The 19,579-nt window shown below is 35.2% G+C and overlaps 1 protein-coding gene across 2 annotated transcripts in view; it reads right to left on the reverse strand.

The window, feature by feature from the left end:
• Eprs1 (glutamyl-prolyl-tRNA synthetase 1) overlaps nucleotides 1–19,579 on the reverse strand; it is a 73,486-nt gene that overhangs the window by 18,936 nt on the left and 34,971 nt on the right. For both annotated transcript variants that reach the window (XM_046438390.2, XM_058577076.1), the window contains 4 exons: nucleotides 18,556–18,673; nucleotides 13,494–13,853; nucleotides 3,082–3,315; nucleotides 1,837–2,099 (listed from right to left, as the gene is read on the reverse strand). In XM_046438390.2, the coding sequence (XP_046294346.1) occupies nucleotides 1,837–2,099; nucleotides 3,082–3,315; nucleotides 13,494–13,853; nucleotides 18,556–18,673 (975 nt within the window). The remainder of the gene's footprint in view (nucleotides 1–1,836; nucleotides 2,100–3,081; nucleotides 3,316–13,493; nucleotides 13,854–18,555; nucleotides 18,674–19,579) is intronic.

The following is a 19,579-nucleotide window of genomic DNA, read 5'->3' on the forward strand; positions in this document are numbered from 1 at the left end:
ATAATCCTTTGTTTGAAATAGCAAACAATTACTCAGGGGACTTTGGTCTCATGATGCCCACAGAAAGATATACCCATTAGTTTTGTTTTTAATAAAAAGCACATTTAAAAAAATTTAAAGGCTTTATTGGTTTAAATTTTTATTATTTTTTTGGTAGCAGGGATCGAACTCAGGGGCACTCAACCACTAAGCCACATCCCCAGACATATTTTGTTTTTTATTTAGAAACAGAGTCTCATTGAATTGCTTATCGCCTTGCTTTTGCTGAGGCTGGCTTTAAACTCTTGATCTTCCTGCCTCAGCCTCCCAGGCTACTCGGATTACAAGCATGCACCACCACACCTGGCTGGCTTAAATTTTTAATGTATCTTCATCTGTATTCTCCATTGTTTTATTCTGATGCATCTTAATGACTATGAGATCTAGCTCTTTCACAATCAGAAAGTAAAAGGTGAAAAGTTCTACTTTCTTTCACCATTCTATAAATCTGATCATCCAGTCAATAAGCAAAAAGAATAACTGTTGTATTCTCTTGTTTAAGGAAATACTGTATAATGTGAGGTAAAAGGAAACACAATTTGAAATTCAGCTAAACAAATCTAAAACCAAGGTATCTCAACACCACCATTTTCTTCTTGTCCAGTATGGGGGCACACACCTGTAATACCTGCAACTCAGTAGACTGAAGCAGAAGGATTGTGAATTCAAAGCCAGCCTCAGAAACTTAGTGAACCCTGTCTCAAAAAAATAAAAAATAAATTTAAAAAGGCTGGGATGTGGCTTAAACACCTTTGGGTTCAATCCCTGGAAACTGCTCCCACCCCTGTCAAAAAAAAAAAAAAAAAAAAAGAAGAAAGATAGAAAAGGAAACTTATTATAAAGGTTTATCCAATTTTGGTATGAAGATTTAGAGCTAAGAGAAGTACATTATTGAAAGAGATTTGAAAATGCTGAAAGGGAAGTATAATCTACTTTTTGTTTTTAAACAGGTTAATTTTATACTTAAACCATGAATTTTAAAATTCTGTTGGGAATGAAGTTCTTACTTAGTTCCCATGAAAGATTTTCACTTGAAAAATCTGCTGAAAGCACAGGACAATGTGTAGTTAGGCTACCAATTGTGTTAATAAAAGGAACATTATGTACATTTGTATTTGCTCTCTCAATAGATACAGAAGAAACTAGAAGAAATGAGTATTCCTTAACTAAATGTTTGGAACCCCCAATGTTCCAAGATTTAAAAACTTTTAAAATCTTGGAATATTTGCATAGACACTACCCATTGTGCATCCCTAAATCAGATTTTCAGATTAAAGATACTCAACCTTTAATAATGATCACTAATTCATTTTGGTGGTGAAGGAAATTACAAAGATGGAAAACAAGCACGGGAACTTCTTATATTCTTCCACCAAGCAAATGAATGTGTTACTGGGGTCGGAGGTGCGACCTAGGATTGATCTAATCAATCTATCAATCTCAATTACCTACCCACATCCCAGGCCCTTTTTTGTATTTTAGAGACAGGGTCTCACTGAGTTGCTCAGTGCCTTGCTTTTGCTGAGGCCAGCTCTGAACTCACCTGCCTCCTGCCTCAGCCTCCCAAACCGCTGGGATTATAGGCGGTCGCTGTGGCACGCAGCTGTGTTTCCTCTTTTAAAAGTTTAAAAACTGAAAATTAATAGAAGGTATCTGCTTATATTACATTAGCAACCAAACCGGTGACTTAATTTAATAACCAAATTAACCAAAATTTGTTCATTTAAAACAATGATTTAGAATTGAATTCATTCAAAACTGTGTTTCACTTCAAATGAAGTTTCTGTGTTTTATTACCTGGTCTGTTTCTTAGGCCCCTGTCCTTCTCCGGCTCCACCTGAAGACAGCCCACTCCCCTGGGTTTTATTAGAGTCTTTCCCTTGGCCATCATTTTGTTTTGAAGGTTTATTCTGCTTTTCTGATTTATTTTCCTTTTCTTTCTTCTTCTTATCTTTGTCCTCGGCCCCAGTGGCAGACACAGGCTTATACTCTACTCCTGTCAGAGACTTGTACTGTACTTTCAGCTGGAGGAGTTCTTGTACAGCTGTATCAATTTGATCCTTTCATTAAACAAAAGAGGAAGAAAGAAAGATAGCATTTAATTCAAATAACTGTCAAAGCACATTTAAACAAATACCCAAAGTTTTAGTAGCAGGTTTGTAAATACAAGTAAAGTAACTACTGAAAATAACTAAAAGAATATAATAAACAGGGACAAAACTGTGCAAAAGACTGTCTGAAAAATAGTGTCTATAACTATAGTGTCCAAACAGTAATCTATAGTCACATGTGGCTATTTATAAAATACATAAAATTAAAAATTCATTTTTTTCAGTCACAATAGTCATATTTCAACCTCCACCTCCTTCTTCTAGCTACCATGGCTAGTGACTATTACACTGGACAGTATTGTTATGGAGTATTTCCATCACTGCAGGAAATTCTATTAGAAAGCAATGGTATAGAACATGTATTCCATGGGTATCTAAGGTTAAGAGCCATTAAATCACAGAAGTTGAACATTTTGTGATAATAAAGATGGCAATAATCAAATTTCTATACTGGCTAAATTTCAAAACCTATGACAACTGTCTTCCATGCATGTGATTCTATATGGAAAACCGTACTCCTATGAACAAAATTAACATAAACTATACTAGAGCTCAAAACAAAACCTGCCATTTGAGACTGACAGAGCTTTAGGAGAGTAAAACAAGTATTAAGGGCCAAAATGTGCCAGGCACAATTGGATCTGGGTCCCTATACTCTAGAATCTTACAGATTAGAGGGAAACCTATTTTAACAATTAAAATATAGTATCATTAAGTACAATGTCAGGGAAGAGCAGTGTCATGTGAAAACACCCATTCTTTTTTTAGGGAAAAAAAGAATACACAAAATTTTTCTCTAAAAGGCAAGATAAGGAAGATAAGAAATTAAACATGAGTAAAAGTTCAACAGATACAATGGGGCAGAAAATGCTCCAAAGAAAACAGCATAAAATACAGAAAAACAAAAACACAAATAAAATACCACACTTACCTTAGAGACTTTTTCAGCTTTAAGTTTTCGAACTACTTCCCCTTGGGAAGCTACTTTGTCAAAAAGTACTTTCGCTTCTGGTGTTTCTGGACCAGCAGTATCAGAGTTTCTAATAGGATTTGAATCTGAACTTTGAGATGATGGGGGCTGACCAGGTATATAGTCCTTCCCAGTTTTTTCTTTATACTCAGCTTTTAGGGAGAGTAAGCATTCTACAGCTTCATTTACTTTAGTCTGAGATAAAAGAGGAAAAGAGATAACTATAATACTTCCTGAAAATGTCATTAAAAATCTTGCACAGAATTCAGCTCCTGGAGGTCTACTGGGGTCCCACAAAACTGGCATTACATCTGGGGGTTTGTCCGGGATCCCCCAGACCCCAGGACCCCCAAACTGGAGAGTCTAACACTTGTTAGACTTGTTATTTATGTGTCTGTTGTCTGTTTTGTTCTGACTAAGGCCTGTAGAATCTGTATTCTGGGCTGGTAACTGGCCTCGGTGGGCGCACTATAGGGTTGCGAGCCAGGGCTTCTGGGAGAAACGTCCCAGCCCCCAATCTGAAGGGGATACTTCCCAAATCTGAGGTCGTCAGACCCAACCTGAGGGGGATGCTCCCCCAATCTGTTTGTAATCTCTTATCTTTTTGTCTGTCTCTGTTAAGTGTGACGGCATTGTTTTACTTTGGACAGATGCAGTGTCCCAAGTTCTGATCTGCCTTAGATGTGTGGAGGTAACTAGCTAAATTTTAGCCTGAAAATGTCCCTAGTATGCTTCTCCTGTTTCCCTGAAAGGGACCAAAAATCAATAGAACTGCCAGCTTTTCTGTTCTCACCTCTTACACCCCTTTGAGCTGTTTTAAAGAACTTTGTTAACTTTACTCCCCTTTGTTAAATGGGATTAGGGAAGCAATGTTTTCTTTTCTTCCCATAGTTGGAAATTTTTACCCCTCACACATCAGACAGAGCTCTAATCTCTAGGATATACAAAGAACTCAAAAAGATGAACAACAAAAAAACAAATAACCCAATCAACAAATGGGCCAAGGACCTGAACAGACACTTCTCAGAAGAGGACATACAATCAATCAACAAATACACGAAAAAATGCTTACCATCCCTAGCAATCAGAGAAATGCAAGTTAAAACTACTCTAAGATACTATCTCACTCCAGTAAGAATGGCAGCCATTATGAAGTCAAACAACAACAAGTTGCTGGCGAGGATGTGGGGGAAAAAAGTACACTCATACCTTGCTGGTGGGACTGCAAATTGGTGCAGCCAATTTGGAAAGCAGTATGGAGATTCCTTGGAAAACTGGGAATGGAACCACCATTTGACCCAGCTATTCCTCTTCTCGGACTATACTCAAAAGACCTAAAAACAACATACTACAGGGGCACAGCCACATCAATATTTATAGCAGCACAATTCACAATAACTAGACTGTGGAGCCAACCTAGATGCCCTTCAATGGATGAATGGATAAAAAAATGTGGCATTTATACACAATGGAATATTACTCAGCACTAAAAAAATAATAAGATCATGGCATTTGCAGGGAAATGGATGGCATTAGAGCAGATTATACTAAGTGAAGTTAGCCAATCCCAAAAAAACAAATGCCGAATGTCTTCTCTGATATAAGGGAGGTGACTCAAAATGTGGTAGAGAGGAAGAGCATGAGAAGAAAATTACCTCCAGATAGGGAAGAGAGGTGGGAGGGAAAGGGAAGGAGAATGGGAATTGCATGGAAGAGGGAAGGAGACCCCCTTCTTTATACAGAATTCAGGTATGATGATGTGAGGGAAGAAAAAAAAAAGAAGTGGGTCACATTAGATTGGGTAGAGAGAAGTGATGGGAGGGGAGGAGAGGGGAAGGGGGGAATGGAAGGACAGCAGAATAAAATAGACATTATTACTGCTGTGGGTATATACGTGACTACATGACCAATGTAATTCTGCAACCTGTACACTCAGAAAAATGAGAAACCATATCCCATCTGATTCAAATGTATGATATGTCAAGATCATTGTATTGTTATGTGTAACTAATTAAAACAAATTAAAAAATTTGGGGAAAAAAAAGTTCATCTATATTGAACATGTACAGACTTTTTTCCTTGTCATTATTCACTAAATAGTACAACAGCTATTTAGATAGCATTTGTACTGCACTAAGTATTACAAGCAATCTAAAGGTGATAAAGTATACACATAGGCTAGGGATGTACCTCAGTGGTAGAACACTTGCACAGTATGCACAGGCTCTGAGTTCAACCCTGGTTTTGTAAAATATAACTAATTACAAGTATACAGAAGGATATGTGTAGACTATATGCAATACTATGCTACTAAATACAGGAACTGAACTTTCTCAGATTTTGGTAATTAAGGTTGTCCTGGAATGAATCCCCCACAGATATAAAGGCATGACTATACCTTTATATCATAAATAAGTTAAATCAAAAAAGAGACCCATTTTAGGGATGTGGCTCAGTAGTGGATTGCTCTCCTAGCACGTGAGGCACTGGGTTCGATACTCAGCACCATATATAAATAAATGGCTTACAAAGTGGAACAAAGATTTTCTCATCATTAGATAATAACACTTTTACTCTGATAACATAAATAACAAATGTCAGGAAAATTTTTTTTTGCAGTGCTTGGGGACCAAACCCAGGCCTTCATGCATAATAGGCAAAAGCTTTTACCACTGAGCTATACTCCAGCCCCCAGGAAACGTTTTTTTTTAAAACCATTACTAAGAAATACATGCAATAAATATTGTGATTTTCTAAATAAATAAATAAAGATATTGTGTCTATTTACAACTAAAAAATATATTTAAAAAAGGAGATAAAACCATTTTAAATCAGTAATCTAAGTCAAAGAAAAAGTTAAAAATGTAAATTATAGCCAGGTACGGTGGTGCATGCTTTTAATCCCAGTAGCTCAGGAGGCTGAGACAGGAGGATAGCAAGTTCAAAGCCAGCCTCAGCAATGGCATGGTGCTAAGCAACTCAGTGAGACCCTGTCCCTAAATAAATATAAAATAGGGCTGGGGTTGTGGTTCAGTGGCCAAATGACCCTGAGTTCAATCCCTGGTACAAAAAAAAAAGTAAATAAAATAAAAATATAAATTATACACACTGTCCCTTATACAAACCATAAAAATAAACATACACTAAAACTTTTCCACATTAGATAAATAAACAGATAAATCAATTATAAGAATATCCACATAAACTCAAGTGTCAAATCTAGGTTTGTAGATAGTGAAGTCAGAATGTATAAAATCAGAATAATGATTAGCTCAATGGTTTCCTTTACACAGTGCTTATTTTCTTTAGCTTACTAAACAGACATTAAAATAGTGGAAAAAATAAAATGAAGCTTGAGCCCACCTAAAGAAGAGTCATATCACTTTTAAAAAATTATGAAATGAGAAAGTATGTTGAAGTTATTAAATCAGATGGTCACCTGTATATTTCAACCTGATGTTTTAACATAATCATAATAAAAAAGATACACTTAGCCTAAGACGACACTTGTGGCTCTACCAGAAGACAGCAATGCAGACAAAGGACCTCAAGTTTGCAAACTGACATACCAGTGGGAACCTCAAGGCATTAATCAAAATTGCAAGGAAAAAATGCTTCCATATTACCCTATCCAATTTTTACTGCTAAATTATAACATCACTCCAAATAGCTAAGTGAAACCCAACAGAAGCTAAGATGGGGGCCACAGGAATGCAGGGAAGCACAGGAACACTTTCAAAGAAATTGCATACATGAGACAGCAAATTACGTACTTTGTCTAATTACTCTATAATATTTTCCAGCCTACTGACTTTAGAGTGTGTATACAAAGCACTGCACAAAGACCAAAGTAGGTTGTCTGATCTATATTCCTGACCTGTGTCTTCTTTATATTGTTTTTATAATTAAGATTATAAATATAATTAAAAAATCAAAAGATTGCACAGTAGAATCTACCTTTTCCTAAGAAAAAGGGTATAGTAGCTAAAACACAGACAAGAAAAAGGAAACTTACATTAGAATAGGAAAAAAGGGAATTCACTGCAAACATTTCCAGAAAGGAGGACTATGTGAATGAAAGAAGTTTTACACTACAAGCAAATATTCAACAGAGTTTGAAGTCAGTACACTTTTTCACACAGTAGGAAAAAAAAAATTTTTAACACGATTATAATTTAAAATGCTATAGTAAGAAAAGTAAGGCAAGGAAACTAGTTTATTATTGAGATACTGTAGGTACTTAATTTCACTTGAAATTGAAAGACATTGTGTGTGAATAAGAGTAAAATTATATACATTACTGAGCAATTTTCCCTGAAAATTTAGAAAGCACTTAAAGATTCTTGCCAGGTACAGTTGTAATCTCAACAACACAGGAGGCTGAGGCAGGAGGATCACAAATTTGCTTCCAGACTGGAAAATTTACTGAGACCCTGTCTCAAAAAGGATTGGAAATATAGCTCAGTGGTAAAGCACCCTTGGATTCAATCTCTAGTACTGAGACTGAGATCGAGAAAGAATCTAAACATTCTTGAGAAATTAGCAATATAAATGTAAGAAATAATCACTATCATTTCATGGCAAGTTTATTCTGTATCAGACACTACGTTAAATATTTTATGTGGATTATTATACTCAATTTTCAAAACTATCCTCATTCACACTTTACAGAAGAAGCAAAGCTCAGAAAGACAAAGTACCTTATCCAAAGTTACAAAGAAAGTAGTAGAACTAGTATTTGAATCTAAGGTTTATTCCAGATGCTGTGATTTTTGATCACTATAGTATGCATGAAATTATAGAAGGCATGAGAAAATGATCGAAATGTTCATTTTAATCTTGATGCTGCAAAAACTGCTTTTCAAGAGAGATCTGAATATTCGAATATGTCTCTCAGAATACATAATACAGAACTGAAGGATAGGAAAGGATAAGAGAAACATAATCTCTTTTAATAGCTAATTTTAATTATTAGAAGGCTTTTACAATTTCCCTTTACAAAGGGATTGTATATACTAGTTATCATAATTATACAACAATAGAAGCTCAAAAGTAAAATAGTTTAAGTTCTTAAAAAACTGTTTTAAATTCATCTAACACATGCCACTATATACAGTTTCTGGTATAAATTCGTAAGAAAGAAAACAACCTACACAAAAGACTTCAGTGAAGGTTTCCAAATGGAATTTGAGGTAAATAAAAATGATCTTAAAAATTTATAATTCAAAATTGGGAAGAGAAAAAAGAAGGGAACATATCTGGTTACATTTAGAATGACAAGCTTCAAAGAGCTATTTTTGTTGCAGCCACTAGATGGAAACATTTCTCCATGGGAAAAGGAGGGAATTGTAACAAAGAAAATACCTAGTTCCTTAGCAATTTATGACAATAATATAACTTTCCAAAGTGGCCTCTACACCTGAATTCTCTATAAAAAAATATTTTTTAAAATTCCCCTTTGCTCCTCACTAGCACATCTGAGAGAATTATACCTGCATAAGAAAATCTCTAAAGGAAATGTTCCCACCTGATAAGGGGTGTCAGGGGTGGAGGGCGGGGAGTATAAGAACAGAGAATCCTACCTAACTAAAGGAGAATGCTGATGCAGGTAAATTTAGTGAGCTACAAGATTACAGGTTTTCAAAGAAGGCATTAAAAGAGTCAAATTATAAGAAATCCATTTGGCTTAAATATCTAAACCTATAAGAAACAGCCCAATAACTGAGTCCTGATCCTAGTACTCAATACAGCACAGTAAAGAGCTCATACCCTAGAGTCACACCTGGGTTACAACACCTCAGATTTTTCCTGGAAGATACCTAAACTGAAGTTATGTCTTGTGAAGTGTTTTCAACCACAATCTAATACAGGACAGATTCTATGCTTGTTAGATCAAAAGCAAGTGTGCATTAAATAGCAAGTACAAATAAAGCAGGAATCTATTAAACACAAATTCCAAACAAGAATCTTAAAAACCATCAAGGGAAAGAACGGATGTATTTCTTCTTCTAATTCCCACCCCCCCCCCCCAAAAAAAACTTTATTATTTGATCTGAGAATTTAAAAAGCTGTTTGGGGTGATATTATATGAGAGAGTGGTTTTCTAGAATAACCTATTTACTGCTCAAAAGGGTACAGTAACATTCCTTTCCTGATAAACTGTGATTTGGGTTTTAAAAACAATAACAATGGTGTAAAAAACAAAAGAGCAACACAGGCATGATGATGTGTGTCTGTAGTCCCAGTTACTCAGAAGGCTAAAGCAGCAGAATCGACCAAGCCCAAGAGTTCAAGGCCAGTCTGGGAGATCCCCATCCTCCAAGATCCTCAAAAACAGACAGACAGAAAGATGAACAGATTGATAAGCAGGAAGGCAAGCAAAGATGGCCAAAGTTATTTCTGATGGATTATTGTGGACACAAATAAAAGGTGCTATGAATCAAAATAAAATGCTGCAACTGCAATATTCAACAGTTATCAGTACTCCCTCCAGTACCTCTGGGTCCAATCCCTGGTGCACCCCCTGCCCCAAATAAAACCATACACAAAAAAAACATTGTGCTCACTCAGATTTCAAAGCAGTAAAACATGCTCAAAATAAAAAGTTTCGTCTTTGAAACTGTAACTTTGGAAATTTAAAGTTAACATTTAAAATTTGAAGAGTGACTATAATTTTAAAAATAAAAAGAGGAAAAGGATAAGGAGGAAAAGGTTGACTTCTAGGTCTTTATTCCTTGCTCATCTTCTTGCTTATATGGTCTTTACACTTAAAAGTTCTAGCAAGTAAGTACCTATTTCACCCTACAGCAGAAAAGGAAAAAAAACGAAACAAACAAAAACAGAGCACCAGGCATGGTGGAAAAAGCCTGTAATCCTAGCTACTCAGGAGGCTGACACAGGAGGATTTTTAGTTTGAAGCCAGCATGGGCAACTTAGTAAAACCCTCTCTCAAAATAAAAATAGGATATAGCTCAATGGTAGAGCACTTGCCTAGCATGTGTGAGGCATTGTGTTTGATCCCCAGCACTGCAAAACAAAAACAATACTCCCCAAAACAATAGAGCAAGAAAAGTTTAACAACCTCCCTTCTTTCATGTTTAGTCGTCACCTCCTTACCACTAACTATGACACAGTAAAATAACTACTTTTTGTAGGAAATAGAACTGTAAAGAGACTTGGACATATTATTAATGTAAAATAAGCACAGACTTGCTTAATAATAACAAACTGGTAAAACTGATAATTCTCTAGTGCTTCTAATGTAATGCCCTCCAATTATCATTTATAATGGAAAATAACTTGAGAATCATTCAAAATTTGAATCCAGGGCTTGCAAATTTCAAAAGTTACTTCCATATTTCTCAATGGTTACTTAGACAAGCAAATAAAAAATATTCTTTGAAAATCAATGGGCTTGACGCTGGCTAAGCGGTACAGCGCTTGCCTAGCATGTGCGAGGCCCTGGGTTCGGTCCTCAGCACCACATAAAAATAAACAAATAAAATAAAAAAGGTATTGTGTCAACTACAACTAAAAAAAATAAATATTTTTTAAAAAAAAGAAAAGAAAGTCAATGGGCTTGGCTGTTGTGAAGATTAAAAAGCACATATTACACAGTGTCACAAGGAAGTTAAAGAGTAGTTCCATTCTCAATAACTGATATGGTTCTCTAGAAGAGAGAGCAATACTTACTATTGTTAGCTTTAGAGAAAAAGTATAAGCAGTAATTTGAAACACATATAGTACACAGTAGGCATTCAATAAAAGTAAGCCAAACTAAGCTGAAGTAAGATATATTTCAATGTTAGTTATCAGTATCAAAACACCTAGCAAAACTACTTGCCCAACTGCCAAAGAAATTTAGATCTTTTTACTCATAGTTTAGATTTTTGTAACCTCAACAATGGTATTTCATAAAAGCATGATGTAATCCATTAACCTAACAGGATGAGAAATGTAGTTGACCACCATTATATCTTTTGCTGTCATTTACTCAACACATAATTAGCAGAATGTCAATGTATTCTACTCAGAATAAATAAATTTGAAGACCAAATCCCTTCCCCTCAAATTATATCCAGGAAGTGTCCAACACATACAGAGAGCAAAAATAATCCTAATGTCACCATATAGTGGAAACAGCAAGGATTTATATCCTAAATCCCTATATCTTGCAGCCTTTTTCCTTGAAGTAGTTTCTTGTTTCTGTTTGTTTTCACATAACCATAGTTCTGTAGTACTTTAATAGGCTCACTAAAGATAAAAGATGAAAAAATATCTCATATTTCACAATGAAAACACAATGAAATATTAACTACTAGGGCAAAAACCCATTTTCTCTCCTTAGGAGAGGTCCAATGTTCATGAATGGAAATATCTTAGGCAGTAGGGTTTCCAGTCAGATGCCTAGCAACTTACTAACTGAAGTCAAGAACTTGCAACCTCAAGTTTGTCATTCTCCAGCCTAAGTCCAAGACTCTGACAGGACAACAGATTTTCTGGTAACACTTTAGAACAATTCTCCTCCAACCAAAAAGTAAAGCCCATAGTAATGACATACATCTCTGTGTTCAAGCTACAGCACCAACTCTACAATTTTTGAAAGCTCATCAATAACTGAATTATATCCAGTTATGGCACTATTTATTTGATCATGTTTTGGAACCACGCTGCTGTTTGAGTAGAACTATATATCTTCATTTTTAAATATGATCTTTACCTATCACAGATATTATTCCCTTTGTCTCTCTCAACAAATAACGTCATTCCACAATTAGATGCTATGACCCACTTGGCTAAATGTTTTCTCTAAAAACATGCTGGAATAAGAATAAATGTATACTTCAATCAAAATTTGGAATCAGCTGGACACTGTGGCACATGCCTGTACTCCCAATGGTTTGGGAGGTTGAAGCAGAGGATCATGAGTTCAAAGCCAGCCTCAGCAAGGCCCTGAGCAATTCTGGGAGATGTTATCTCTAAATAAAATACAAAAAAAGGGCTGGGGATGGGCTCTGTGGTTAAGCACCCCTGGATTCAATCCCTGACACCAAAAAAAAAAAAAGAGAGAGAGAAAGAGAAAGAGAGAGAAACACACACACACACACACACACAAAACTTGGTATTTTTGGAAGGTTCCTCTGCAAAAAGTCTGAGGCAGTCACTGGTAAAAAAAATCTCTCATTAGAGGCTGGGGCTGGGGCTCCATGGTAAAGCGTTTGCCTCGCATGTGTGAGGCACCGGGTTTGATCCTCAGCACCACATAAAAATAAATATACTGTGTGTTCATCTACAAATAAAAATTTTTTTTTTTAAAAAACCCCCTCATTAAAAAAAAAAAAAAAAACAATAAATAAGGCTGGGATTGTAGCTCAGTGGCAGAGCGCTTGCCTAGCATGTGTGAGGCATGGGTTTGATCCTTAGCACCACATAAAAATAAATAAATAAAAACAGTGAACAAACAGAAGGAAGAGCAATAGAAGAAGAGGAACAGTGGGGAGGGAGGAAAGGAGGGAAAGAAGAAGTACTGGGGACAAATGGAACCAATTATATTCCATGCATGCATGACTATGTTAAAATGAACCCTAAGGTTATGTACAACTACAATGCACTAAGAAAACCATTTCACAAAACGCCTCAACAACCCACTCATTGTTTCCTGAATTCACATGGTATCTTCCCACCTCTGTGTCTTTACTAGTGCTACCTCTTACACCATTTGATTCTAAAAGCATTATTCCTGGACCAGCAACATGTGCATCACCTGAATAATTTTTTAGAAAAGCGTTCTCTGGAAATTCTGGATTTTCTAAAGCAGAAAGGTCAGGGGTAGGTCCCAATGATTTGCATTTTTAGCAAGCCTTCCAGTACCATGTTTCTACACTTAGAATACCTTCCTCTGAACTTCATTATCTGTAAAGGTTTCTATTACTTTAGGATTTTTTTTTTTGTTTGTTTGTTTGTTTTGGTGGTGCTGGGGATCAAACCCAGGTCCTCTTGCATGCTAAATACATGCACTACCACACTCCTACCCCACATGGAATATTTTAAATACCCTTTATGAATTGTTTCCTCATTCCCTGTCACTTCTGACTATTAATACTTCTCACACCAATCTACACATATCACAAAAAATGACAGTCACATCAAAGATTACAATGAGTTTGTGTGCATTCCTCCCCAGTGCCACTCCACCACCAACTGTGAACTTTTTATGTTTTTAGAGCTAGACATATAAAAGGTATCAATAAATATCATATAATATTCAAGCTGGTAGTCAATAAACACTGTTTATAAGAAGATGAAACTGCAGTGAGCAGTATGAATTCATATTGTATTTATGATTTAGTCTAAATTCACTCTGGCATACTGACCTTAGGGGCTTTTTCAGCTTTCAGCTTTCGAACCACTTCCCCTTGTGCAGCAACTTTATCATATAGAGATTTACTTTCTGAAGTATTTGCTGGGGATGTAGAAGAAACACTCTGTACTACTGTAGTAGGAGGATTCCCAGGTTTATATTCTTGACCAGTTTTCTCTTTAAATTCAGCTTTCAAAGCTAAAAGCTGTTTTACAGCTGCATCTATATCATCCTTTGTTGCTTTCTTGGCTTTTAATTCACGTACGACATCCCCTTGAATAGCCACCCTGTTGTAAAGGACCAAGGAATCTTCAGATGTGACACAAGTGTTATTCAGAGAAAGTGCTGGTCTTTCCTTCAGAGGAGCAGTTTTCTAAAGAAGCAGAAAACCAGAAGTGAAATAATTCATGTTAAATGTATTTCCACAAAGTTATATCAAACTGTTTTGGGCTGTTTAAAGTAAAAAACAAACTGCAAAAACTTCAATTCTTCAAAAGTTCAAATAAATAATAACATTCCTAAAAATTTATCCTAACCCCCCTGCCTCCAAAATGACAGAAGTAAACAAAGGTGGAAGATACAGAGATATCAGAATTTTAATCATAGGGGAAAAAAAAGAAACACAAAGAAACCTAAATCTTTATCTTTGTGGAACTAATTACAGAAACTATGAGCATCCATTAGGTCTAGGGACAAATCACCACTGCAACAAATACTGGCTGTGCAATCTTTAATTCATTATTTATGCTATAACAGAGACAAGTGTATTTAACCCATCAGGATGATGGGAAACAGAAAGTCATAAATCTGTGTAAAGGCCTTCTTCACAAAGGCTGAAAATAATAAGAATTAGGTATCATTCTTAATTTTTTTATAAAGATGAGATATATCTAGATTATTTATCAAGGAAGAGCTCCATTAAATACCATAACATAATTGTAATTCATCATTGTAAAACTGTTTCCTTTGGGCAAAATTATACACTTACAGATACACGTTTGCATATAAGTATATTCAACAAATCTAGAGAGATGCTCCCTAAAATCATCTCTATAAGTGAATAAATAATCTTTTTATTTTCAATGTCATGTTCTCTTCTGCCTAGCAGGCTTTCCTCACTACTGAAACTCTTTCAAATTTCAAATCTGGCTCACCTTATACCTTCCCAAGATTTTCCTAATTTTTCAGAATTTCATCTGTATACATGGAGACATGTACTACACTCCAGATTTTTTTTCTCTCTATCCAGTACTACATACTGATTCAAGACATCTTTATCTAGATAGCTAAGACATGCCTACAGTTATATCAGAATTACATTTTATATAGCAATTAGATTCTAAAGTCAGCATGTAAATTAAAAAATATTTGCATTTGCTCAAAATTACTCTCTTAAAATACTTAAAAACACTCATGATTTATGGTGAGGTTATATATACACCCACAAAGAGCAATATGCATATATAAATGTATTCACATCATATAGTAGGGAAGAATAATAATCCAGGGAGACACTAATATGTCAAAAATATATACTCTGCCAGGCACTGTGGTGTACCTTTAATCCTAGCTACCCAAAAGCTGAGGTAGGAGGATTGCAGGTTCAAAGTCAGCCTTAATAACATACAACATAACAAGAACCCATCTTGAACACACACACACACACACACACACAAATTCTACTTCACTTACTTTCTAATATGAATCGACTCATTTATTTTTGGTAAACAGAGGGACATTAGTATAATATTGAAAATTTACATTAATTATATGTGATTTTTTCCTGAGTGTGTAAGCTTTATGTCAAAGAAGCATAAATGAGAGGGCTTTAAAACTGGGCATGGTGGCTCACACGTAAAATTCCAGTCACTCAGAAGGCTGAGTTGGGAGGATTGAGACTTTGAGGCCAGCCTGGGCAACTTAATAAGATGCTGCCTCAAAATAAAATGAAAACCAGGTTGGGGATGTAGAGTATTACCCAGAGTAGGAGGTTTTGTATTTAATCTCCAGTAATGCAAAAAAAATTAAAACTAAAAATAATCAGTTTTAGAAATACCTGATAATCTTGAAAACCTTGCATAAACTACCCCCAATTAGTGTAGGTGGTGCTTTAAAAACACTGTTTTCCATAACATTAAGCCATCTGATACAGATACAACCACATACTAAGGAATCTTCAAAGACATTGCCTCCTATGTTAGAGCATAAAAGACTGAAAAACACTAACAAGCCAAGCCCCCCTGCCTCCCTCCCCAAAAATGAAAAAAAGAAAGAAAAAAAAAAACCAAAGGTATACCCTGATCAACCTTCAATTTTGACTACATCAGTCTCCATTCCTGGCAAATACCCTTGAAGACCACAATCAAAGCAAAAGCATTCTCCTCAAGAATTAAGACTACAAAGGAGCTCTGACTACCATACTGGTTACAAATACTAGTCAACTGTACTTGAATTTCTATCAGGATTTGGGCAGGTTTCAATGCATGTTCACAGATTTTTTGATATTCCTTCCACCAAGAAGTGGGTCTTTGTTCCTTCCCTGTGATCTGGGCAAGTGTACAACTACTTTCACCAAAGTGTACAGTGGAAGTAACTCTACATGAGATCTGCAAGGCTAAATAAAGCGTAACAGACGATGTTGCTTCCATCTTGTCTACTGGACACTCACTTTCAGAGGCCTGAGTTTTCATGTAAGAAATCTTACTACCATGGCACCACCATGCCAGAGGCCACTTGTAGCTAGCTATTCCAGCCAACATTCACCCGAGTTCTCAGCCAACAGAGCCAACAACAACTGGTATCCAGGTGAATGAACTACCTTGGATGCCCCTCCCAGTTGATTTTTCAATGGTCCCAGCCACATAAAATGCCTGTTTTTGGAGGTCGGAGTCAACCCTATTTTCCTTAACCAGCCCTGTTATTTTTAGCATGTTATATACAGAACAAAAAGTTCTTCAAGAACACATATTAATTTATAGCATAAAAGTTCAGTAGATTAGACAAAGGGGAATGAAGGGAAGAGGGACAAGAAACAGGAAGACAGTGAAATGAATCTGACTTAACTGTCCTATGTACATATATAAATATGCCACAATGAATCTCTATATCATGTGTAGTCACAAGACTGGAATCCTAATTAGAATAAGATGTACTTCATGTTTGTATAAATATATCAAATTATACTTTACTGTCATACATAACTAAAAACAACAAAAACAAAAAAAGATGAGAGGTGCAGGTGAGAACTGAGACCAATGAGGAAACAGTAGTCAAACTTCTCATCTTGTACTTACTCTTTGATACACACTATGACAATCTCAAAGTGTGATCTTCAGATCATCCCCGGAGGGTTTAGAGAACACTTTCAAAGGGGGTCCAAGGTCACAGCTATTTTTATTACATAATTTGTCTTTTGTTCTCATTCTCTTCATGAGTGTTTAGTACAGATTTTCAGAGGCTCAAGTCAGACATTAAAGAGAAAACTATACAACTCTTCTAATTTTAAAACTTTGCTTTAGAAAATACATTTTGCTTTAGAAAATAGCTTTATTAATGTTTATTGTATTTGGATTTATTGTTATTTTAACATAAATTAATAAATTCTTCTAAAACTTCTCAATGTTATTTTTTAGTATGGTAAATACGTATAACCTATGTAAACGAAGAATTTTTAAGGAGTCCCAGAGCTGGGGGTATAGTTTAGTGATAGAGTGCCTGCTTAGGCCAAAAAGTTTAGGAATTGCTGGTATATGCTTATTATTATAAAGTAACTGCACAAGGGTATTTGTTCTTAAATGTTAAATATGTTAATTTTTATTTCATTCTTAAAATGATACATAAGTTGAAAAAAAATCATTAATTTTCATTCTTGTTTCAGAATGAAATTTAAAATTACCTTTTCAGAAAATATCTTTTCTTCAATTTATGTGGATTATTTTTCAAAGAGATACCAAGTATTAGGACATAAATATTTATCTACTTGTTAGAATGTAACTACTTAACGTAAAGAATTTCATTTAGACTAGAGGTGCCATGAAAATACTTCTGATAAACTAAGGGTGCTATGAACTGAGAAAGTTCAAGAGAACTGTAAACTAAATCTGTAAAATAAACCTGTCTCCCTATTTCTCTATACATGTCACCATCTCTCAAATCTACCACCTTGTACAAGGACAAAACCTGTGTTTCCATCTAAAATGTCCCTCCTGACCTTCATTGCTAGGCGGACTCCTCACTCTTACACAGATTACTAAATATTACCACCAAGAAGAAAATGGATTAGAAAATGTTCATGCTCACATTTTCCAAGTCAAGTAAACATTTTCTCATTAATCACATCATAGCAGCTCCTGTCCCATTTTCCTTTTCTGAACTTTAAACACCACAGGGAGTTCTTTTCCAAGAGGCACCAAAGTTCAGTAAAAAAAAAGTAAAAATAGGGAGCCAAAAAAATCAGCTCAATGTTTTAACTCTGTAACTTGGAAGTTTTGTGATTTCTGGCAAGGATCACCACTACCACTTATAAAATGAGAAGCTAAGAATAGATGTTCATCAACATATTGGCTGAATACAATGCTCCTAACCAAATTAGACTAGCTATTAAAAATATACATTCTCTAGCCAGACATGGTGGCAGACACCTGTAATTCCAGATACTTCGGAGGCTAAGGCAGGAGGACTGCAAGACTGAAGACAACCTAGGCAACTTATCAAGACCTTGCTTCAAAATTAGAAGGGCAGAGTGGGAGGTATATCTCAGGGCTTGTCTAACATGTGAAAGGCCCTGGGTTTAATTTCTAATACTGTCCAAAAAACAAAACTCCTGCAGCTCTATTAGGAAGAAAAAAGAATATCTTTTAAAAATATTCTTTTAATGTAGTCTTTATACTTTTTGACATGATAAAATTAACTTTTAAAAATCATAACCTAAAAAGATGACAATGATAACGAAATGCAAAAAAAGTAGCAGTTATGGTCTTTCTTCAGTCTCAAATATGAGTCATTTATACAAACGCATATTATAAACCTTAAGATAGAAAGATCAGTGATTTTCTGTAGACAAAGTGAATATTTACCTCATTTTTTGTGGTTTCCACTTTGGCCTTTTCCTTTGACCCAAATGTTGGCATTTCCTTTGTATGTCCATCAGGAATGTATATCAAAATGCATGGGGCTTCTTTGCAACTATATGGGCTAAAAAAAAAAAAATGAAGGGACAAAAATTTTATCTGAACAAAATCATATAAACAAAAAGCAAAAGTGAATTCCCAGAGAAATTCAACATCACAGAACTAACACTTTTCAAAGTAGAACTCATTCTCTTACTATTCAAATCAGAAGCTCTTCAGCATAGTTCAAAAACAGTAAGTACATGAATTAAAATTAGCTGCTCTTGTTACAAACTTCCAATTTATGAACTTTCATAGGTACAAACAGCTAATCCCAGGGCAAAAGTACATCTACCCTGCCTCCAACAGAAACAGCATTAGTGGATATTAACTGGTATACCTCTCAACTTAAAGAAAATTCATCTGCCATACCACATCTAATCTGCTTAAAAGAAGAATCTCTGTAAAATATTTATTTTATGAGAATTTTTCAATTTTAAAGGGTACTGTAATTAGCTATGATCCACTTCCTCTAAGACTATCACTTCTGCAAATTTGGTGTTAAATGCTAAAGTAAAAAGAGAAAGAAATAATTTACTAACAAGTTCTATCTCTTCAATATTTTTAATGCATTTTTTTAATTGTATCCTTTTTTTTGTACACAATACCTCTATTTTATTTATTTATTTTTATGTGGTACTGAGGATCAAACCCAGAGCCTTGCACATGCTAGATGAGCACTCTACCGCTGAGCCACAACCCCAGCCCCTCTTCAATATTTTTAATAGCTTGAAATAATTCATATGCCCCAAAATTCATTATTTTAAAAAGTACTCCATTCAGACAGATATAGTTCTCAGATGTATGTGTGTGTGTGTGTGTGTGTGCGTGTATACATATAGTCACATTTATTTAGGGTGTCAAATATATTGTTATAACCTAAAATAATAGCTGTTTGTCAACCAGTAATCATTTAAGACTTTAAAATAGA

Source organism: Marmota monax, unplaced genomic scaffold (genome assembly GCF_021218885.2).
Source record: "Marmota monax isolate L192 unplaced genomic scaffold, Marmota_monax_Labrador192_F-V1.1 WCK01_AAM20220418_F8-fsc00118, whole genome shotgun sequence".
NCBI classification, from domain to species: Eukaryota; Metazoa; Chordata; class Mammalia; order Rodentia; family Sciuridae; genus Marmota; species Marmota monax.